The following is an 8416-nucleotide window of genomic DNA, read 5'->3' as shown; positions in this document are numbered from 1 at the left end:
CGAGACCTGTTGTGCAGAAACCGACTATTGCTCCTAAACCGGCTCATTTGCAAAATCCACTAAAAGCTGGCTGGTTTTCAAGATTGACAGCAGCCGTCTCCAATGGTTTTAACCGAGTAAATAATATTATTGGTTCATACGTTCCAACCACGGTGAAAAATGCAGTAAGCAGCGTAAAAAGCGGAGTGGAAAAAACGATCAAGTCGTTCAAAGACGCTGCATTTGCTGTTACAACACCGTCTGATACAAGTCCTGCTGAAAAGCTGCCTATTGCTCCTAAACCGCGTGAAAAACCTTACACCATAAAGTTTGATATGACTAAGCATTCAGCAGAGCGCTCCACCAGACTGTTTTCTTATGAACCATCTTCTCGACATGAAGATATTGTTCCTTTTTTAAACTTGGTGAGAGAATCTGTTATTCAAACCATGGCAGGAGAAAGAAACACAAAGGTAAAAATTACTCTTGTCTGTGAAATGATTCGCGTGAGCATCTTAACAGGTGAGGAAACTACTCAGACGGCAAACTTTTCATCCTACATGGAAAGATTACTCGAGGGTACAGATGTAAGAACGCTCATGAGTCAAATGGAAGAAAAAATCTTGGAAAGTAGTGCTAATTACAACAAGATGGGATCCAATTGCGTCTTGTCCAAGATTATAAGAATGGACATCAGCTTTTCTGATTATGAGCCTTTTAATGGCTCTTCTTACATGGAGCTACCTCTCAAGTTGAAAAACAAGAAGGCCATCATCAACATGGAAAACACCAATAATGAATGCTTCAAGTGGTGCGTCACCAGAGCTCTTAACATGAAAAATACGCATAATGAAAGAATTGATAATGAGTTGATTGAAAAATCGAAAGAGCTCCATTGGGAAGGAATGGAATTTCCTTTAAAGGTGACTCAAGTCGAAAAGTTTGAGAAAAATAATCTTAACATCAGCGTGAACGTCTTTGAGTATGAAAAGAATAAACCGCAACCTTTGCAAATATCGAAATTTCATGATCGAAAGCATAATGTTGATTTGCTGCTCATTTCAAACAAAGACAACAGCCATTACTGTCTCATTAACAATTTCAGCCGGTTTGCTCGTTCTTCAGCATCAAAACATCAACATAAAAGATATTTTTGCAGAAATTGCATGCATGGTTACGACCTTGAAGAAAAGCTTAAAATCCACAAAGAATACTGCTATGAAATTGCACCAATTAGAATCGATCTTCCAAAAGAAGGGTCGACTGTTCAGTTTAAAAACTACAACAATACCATGAGAGTTCCGTACTGTGTCCTTGCCGACTTTGAAAGTTTCATCAAACCTATCTATGACAACACTGAATATAATAATAAAGAATCGTACACCCAAAAATATCAAAAGCATGTTCCAAGCTCCTTCTGTTATTACATCGTAGGACCTGATGGTTTTAAACCTATAATAAATGAATACACAGCAAAAAGCGAATACGATGACGTAGGTAAAAAGTTTGTTACCAGGCTTGAAGCAGACCTTAAAAAGATTTGGAACGACAGCGATTTACTACAACAACAATGGGAAAAAAATAGAATAGAGACTGATGAGGACAAGAAGAAGTTTGAAGCTGCAACTGAATGTCACATTTGCAAAAAGGATCTTAACGGTGACAAAGTGTGGGATCACTGTCATTTGACTGGAAAGTACCGTGGAGCTGCTCATAACAAATGCAACTTTAATTATAAAATTCCAAAATTTATTCCTGTTGTCTTTCATAACTTGTCTGGCTACGACAGCCATTTGTTCATCAAGAGATTAGGTGGAAAAAAAGAAAAGCTTAATTGCATACCCAATAGCGAAGAAAAATACATCAGCTTCTCAAAAAGCATCAAAGTAAAAGATTCGATTAATAAGAAAGGAAAACCAACAAAAGTGTATAGAGATTTGAGGCTCATTGACAGCTACAGGTTCATGTCAAGCCCTTTAGAAGATTTGACTGACAACCTTGTTAAAGATTTGTGTGATGAATGCTCCAAATTAGACCCTAAGACATGCAAAAAGATCTGCGTGGACCAAAAAGGTAAAAAATGCAAATGCAAAGCCAATTGTGAAGACTGCACTACTAGAAGATATAAAAAAGGAGACATCATGTGCAAAAACTTAAACTCATTTTACAGCGGAAAAAAACGAGATTTGCTACTAAGAAAAGGCGTTTACCCTTACGAATGGGTAGACTCGATTGAAAAGTTTTCCGAAACGCAATTACCACCCAAAAAAGACTTTTATTCCAGACTAAACAATAAACACATCAGCGATGAAGACTATGCGCATGCGCAAAACGTTTGGAAAGTATTTGGATGCAAAACCTTTAGAGATTACCACGAGCTGTACAACAAGTCCGACGTGCTGAATCTTGCTGATGTCTTTGAAAATTTTAGAGACACTTGCATAGAATATTACGGTCTTGACCCTCTTTGGTATTACACCTCTCCTGGTTTGGCTTGGGACGCTATGTTAAAGGAAACTAAAATTGAGCTGGACTTGATAACCGATATCGATATGCTCAACATGATCCAAAGAGGAATACGTGGTGGTATCAGCATGATCTCCAACCGACTTGGAACAGCCAACAACAAATATATGAAAGACTATAACCCTTCAATACCCTCAACATTCATTCAATACTTGGACGCTAACAATCTTTATGGATGGGCCATGTGTAAACCTCTTCCCGTTAGAGGATTCAAATGGATGACTGAACTCAACAATTGGCACAGCATGCCTTGCTTTCTCAAAGTTGATTTGAACTATCCTGATGAGCTTCACGATTTACACAACGATTACCCTTTGGCTCCTGAAAGATTAAAAATTGGAAAAGTCAACAAGCTGGTTCCTAATTTAAACCATAAAAAAAATTACGTCATTCATCATGAAAACCTAAAACTTTATGAACGATTTGGTCTTGTCATCACCAAAATTCATCGTGGAATCACCTTTGAGGAAGAACCTTTCATGAAATCATACATTGATGACAACACCCAAAAGAGAAAAGACGCTAAAAACGAATTTGAGAAGGATTTTTTCAAACTCATGAACAACTCCGTCTTTGGAAAAACAATGGAAAACATTCTAAAGCACGTTGATATTAAACTTGTCACCACAAGAAAAGAAGTCTTAAAATTATCCAAAAAACCAAGCTATAATCGATGCACCATTTTTGATGAAAACCTTACTGCGATTCACATGAAGAAAACACAAGTCACTTACGATAAACCCGTTTACTTAGGAATGAGCATCCTTGACATTAGCAAGACTCTCATGTTTGAACACCATTACGACTACATGAAACCTAAATACGGTGATCGAGCAAAACTTCTCATGACTGACACCGACTCGCTCATTTATGAAATCGAAACAGAAGATTTTTACAAAGACATTTCAAACGATCTTAAAAACATGTTTGACACGAGCAACTTTTCTAATAACCATCCCGCCATTCAAAACGTTGGCTTCAAAGTAGGCAAAAATAAAAAGATTATTGGAATGTTCAAAGACGAAACCGGTGGTAAACAAATCACACAATTTGTTGGGCTTCGACCTAAGCTCTACTCTTACTACATCCCTGAAGAAGTTGAAAAAGAAGATCAAGAACATAAAAAATGCAAAGAAGTCAAAAAGAGCGTGGTTAAAAATCATCTCACTCACCAAGACAACTACCATTGCTTGAAGGATAAACAAGAAAAGCTTGCAACCATGAACGTCTTTCGATCTCATCTTCACGACGTCTACACTGAAGAAATTAACAAAGTCGCACTCAGCGCTAATGACGACAAAAGAATCCTATTGAATGATCACACCACATTGGCTATTGGGCACTACACAACAAGGCTTAACACCTTGTGATAACACTCAGATCAAAAGATTTTTAAAAGGATACACGCTTTTTAAAAGTGAAAAACAATCAATATCATCCTTAAATACTGAAAAATCGGCGTTTAAGACATTATTTACATGAAAATTTGAAGCGTTTATTTTGCGTTTTGCATCGGTGTTCATGCTCATGTCCCAGAACCGCCTTTTGCCTATATATATATATATATATATATATATATATATATATATATATATATATATATATATATATATATATATATATATATATATATATATATATATATATATATTTACATATATATAAAATTGATATATACTACACATTACATCATGTTATCATTGTTAATTTTATATACTGTAATATAACTCTGCTGCTTTTGAATAGAATGATTAAATTACCATTATTATTACCCTTGTTATATATCATTAGCACTGTTAGTAGTTTACTTTACATTAGTTAATAACTATTTGTATATAAACTTGAATGTAAAATCTTTATTTAGAAATATGATTGATTGATTACATACTTATATTATGTTAATATATACTATATATTACATATTTATTAGGGTGGCCCTTATATGATGATAAAAAATTAAATAAGAGCAATGTTAAGTCTGACCATTTTAAATGGTTCCATTTCATACAAAAAAATTATGTGTAAAGTTTCATAAAAAAATATTAATATTTAGAGGTGGCTCAACGCCGTCAAAGTTTTCTCATATACGAATTTTTGATATCTGTGACAGAATTCAGCACATTTTGCCATCAGTTTCATACAGAAAATTAATTCTAACTACTAAAAACAGTTCTTAATTACAGAGACAAACACAGAAACAATAGAATACACAAAGTTACACATCTTCACTTAGTTGAACTAGTTAATTGTGAAGTAAGGTGGATTTTTTCACATTCGGAAAGTTTGCCCGGTTCTGTTCGATAACCTGCAGAGCATATTGCAGCTGTTCTTCGCTCTTAAATCGGCCAGACTTTGTTGCATCTTGGATCAAGGCAACTCCTCGTTCTGCATGGTCGTTTGTTACTGCCTGGGATTTCACGATTGCCTCTGCAACCTTGAAGTCATCTCTCCTGTTCCATGATTCAGGATCTTCGGCCAGGAATCCATCTGGCATGCCCAGAATAGAAAACAGGTTTCTGCTTCTTTTTGAGACAAAATCAGGAAGCGTCTTTTGTTGTACTGTCGCCAAGTCCACCACGACACGTTTCAAAGGTACTTCTTCTCCTTCCTGTTCTAATGATCTTTTAACAATTTCGCGTTTCGTAGTGAAATCCACTTCTGGATCGAAGAGGCTGAAAAGGATCAAATCTTCTGACAGGTACCAAAGATGGCCCGCAAGCTTGCGTGATGTTGCGGCACCAATATCTTGATCAGGGTAAGCCTGGAGTTGTTGAATAAGTTGTAGATCATTCCTAGCGGCTTTGTAAGCCAGAGGCGCCAAAAACCAGAACGTGATATAAACCTTTGCAAGAAATATGTTCACACGTAGGAGGCCACGAGACTCTCGCAAGGTCAGCTTAAACTGTGATCGAAACAGCAAAACCTTTATACTGTAAATGGCTTTCGCCATCCATCGAGCTTGATGCATTGACCCAGGCGCTCGAAAATTCTTCCAATCTGTAGGCTTTCTTCCTAAAAAGATGAGCATCAGTTTGAGCAGCTCGCGATAGTCATCTCGTGGCTGATGATCTTGCAGCTGCTGTTCACAGAAAACAATGATTACATGTTTGACTTCGGAGAGTTCAGCTGAGGCAACATCATCCGAAAAGGCATCTTCATAACTTTCCTGGTCAAAGGATGACCACTGTGCTTGAAATCGTTTGAAAACGAGTATTTCCGGAGCTTTACTGGGTCCCATACAGACACAAAAAGCAGCAGCCAATACCAGTTCCATGATGTGATGTCGACAACCAAAGTGCAGTAGAGGCCGCCCTAGTAGCTGTTCGAGAAGAACGCAAGCGCCAGACAGCCGACCGGTGTTGGAAGAGGTTGTATCGAAACACATACCATGGACAAAGTTTTCCAGCTCCCATTTTCGGATAGCATCATAGACTGCTTTGGCCTCGTCTTGTCCAGTGCCTAAAAAGTAATTTATAGTAGTCTTTATTAAAGTTTGTCTGACATGATTTCACATTCACATTTCATAATAATAAATGATTTCGAAATTTATAAAAACATTTAACTAAAATAAAAGTAGGCATATATATTATACCATTATATATTATACCATTATGTATTACCTGCAGGAATCTTTGGAATATCCAAAAGCTTTGTCTTCCCCATTGTTGTGACAAGAATGGGCAACCTATCCACCTTCTCTGTTCCAGTCAGATCTTGCATCAGCTTGCCATCCCAGTGTACTGTAAGAGCAGTATTTGGCTTGAAATGTTGAATGATTCCGGAGGCAATTTGCTGTCGGTGTTTCCGACGGAGTCGTTGGATGGTTGATCTATTCAAAGCGAGTGATTCAGCGTCTTGTCCAAGAGCCCTCGAAGCCTCAACGATGACCATCATAGCAGCCCTGTCGCTCATTTTATTTCTATCAAGCATAGATGCCAGCTGTGGTGAAACAACACTTTGGCGTCCTCGCTTTCGTGATGAAGAAGAAGGAGTAACAGTACTTGTGCTTAGAACTGGATCCTCATCTTCAGGTTCAGACTGACTTTCTTCTGAATCAGCGCTGCTGCTCTCCAACACAGCTTTATCTAGCAAGGTGTTTTTATCAAGTTGAGATCGATGTACTCTCTTTTGCAATATCTGCTTTCTCTCATTCTGCTTTTTTTGTTGTTGAAGCAGAACCTTATCGATTCCGCCCATGCAGCCAGGTCGTCCCTTTTTTCTTTGAGATTCCGGAAAGACCTTATCTTCTTGATTCTCAATTAGCTCCATGGCGTCAGCATGTGCAATGTCGAACAGTTCTTCTATTGCGGCTGAAAATGCGGTTTCATTTGTTTGTTGAGTCTCGGTCTTGCGGCTCTTGTTTTTCTTTAGACTTTTCCACTCGAAGAATAATTGCTCAAGCTTTTTGATGGAATCTTAATGATGCCTGGTTGGAATTTTAGCTCGAAACCAGAAATCTTCAACTTTCTCAATAGCGTGGGTTGCAGCCTTTCGAATATCCTCTTTCAAAACATTGTGGAGATGTAGAAAGTGACCAAGAACCTGCTTCCCTGATGGCAATTTACTACCTTCAATTCTTTCAGCAGGGCTAACAAGATAAATTTGTGAACGCAATGCCATCTGAAAATGCCAAACAGATTTATACTAATCATCATAATATTATAACATAATATTAAACTATGCAATTTTTGGCATAAACAAATTACAAAATTACACATGCCATTGACATGCCATGCAATAATACAAAACGAAATCTACAGTCATACAGACTCCCTCATATAATTATATATATAACATAATATATTTTATAATTAAATTGACATACTAACCTTTGCTGATTGCTAATATCTGTGATTATTGATAACTATTAAATAGAAATTTTATTTTGATTAATTAACAAACAACAGTAGAAGAAGAAATTTATATTACAAGATGGCTACAAAGAACTAGCACAAGATTTATTTAAATATTATATAAGATGCCCAATAGGTGCTAATATTAAATTATATTACATGTTTAGTTTTGTTTACTGAAAAAAATGACTGAAGAAAATTATGAATTAATAAAATTACTGAGGAAAATTATAAATTATTTATTTAGATATATTGAAGAACATTTTTTTATGCGTTATTACCTTTATATTTATTATAATTTTATATTTAATTATTTTTTAGATTAGTACATTATTGAAACATGATATCTAGTTCAAATTATTGATTGAAATATATTTATTCATTTAATATTCAAAATCATTTATTGAAAAGAACCTGAAATTTTTTTTCGCCGATTTTGGTATTCTCACAAAACTAAAGCTTAGTTGAGCCACCTCTAAATATTGTTCAATCCTGCTCATATTTGGCCTGAATTATTTTTTTATATATTGGAACTCATCTGAGGGGTCAGACAATGATATTTTAAAACTTCAAAAATAAGGGCCACCCTAATATATATATATATATATATATATATATATATATATATATATATATATATATATATATATATATATATATATACATATAAATAAAATATAATGTAACAATACATATTTTTATTTAAATAGTTTGCTAATTAAAACATACTAAGCTTCCCAAGAAGAATCTCTTTGTTTTCTCTGATCTTTATTGCTAGTAACATTTTAAGTTCTTTAGACAGCATTTTATTTTGTTGTGTATTTGTGTATTATTTTGTTGTGTATTTGTGTATTATATGGCATATTTATCGACTATTTATACTTTTCTTTAGTCAAACACTATGAAAAATTTGTTTAACCAAAATTACTATCGAAAACCTTCATAAATAAGTATGGAATTTTAAATTCACGCATGCATTGTTAACGAAGCACAACAAGGAACTGAATAATCGATTAAATGCAGATTTTAAGTAATTAGTTTGTTATGGAGTTACCAAA

The 8416-nt window shown here is 35.3% G+C and overlaps 1 protein-coding gene across 2 annotated transcripts; it reads right to left on the bottom strand.

The window, feature by feature from the left end:
* Positions 1 to 4478: 4478 nt before the first annotated feature.
* On the bottom strand, positions 4479 to 7955 carry LOC145186288 (uncharacterized). 2 transcript variants are annotated; one of them, XM_080062401.2, is made up of 3 exons: positions 7335 to 7955; positions 6126 to 7125; positions 4479 to 5964 (listed from the first exon to the last, which is right to left on the bottom strand). In XM_080062401.2, exons 2-3 carry the CDS (start codon positions 6772 to 6774, stop codon positions 4748 to 4750), a joined length of 1866 nt encoding a protein of 621 aa, XP_079918527.2. In that variant the 5' UTR covers positions 6775 to 7125; positions 7335 to 7955; the 3' UTR covers positions 4479 to 4747. The 2 variants fall into 2 exon arrangements, with proteins under 2 accessions (XP_079918527.2, XP_089936298.1); XM_090080172.1 differs by having other exon boundaries at positions 6126 to 7955.
* Positions 7956 to 8416: the final 461 nt, after the last annotated feature.

The sequence above is a fragment of the Hydra viridissima genome, unplaced genomic scaffold (assembly GCF_058129835.1).
Source record: "Hydra viridissima isolate aposymbiotic clone 2 unplaced genomic scaffold, HvirCarnegie_v1 scaffold_2, whole genome shotgun sequence".
NCBI lineage: Eukaryota > Metazoa > Cnidaria > Hydrozoa > Anthoathecata > Hydridae > Hydra > Hydra viridissima.
This window is presented reverse-complemented; position numbering and strand designations above follow the sequence as displayed.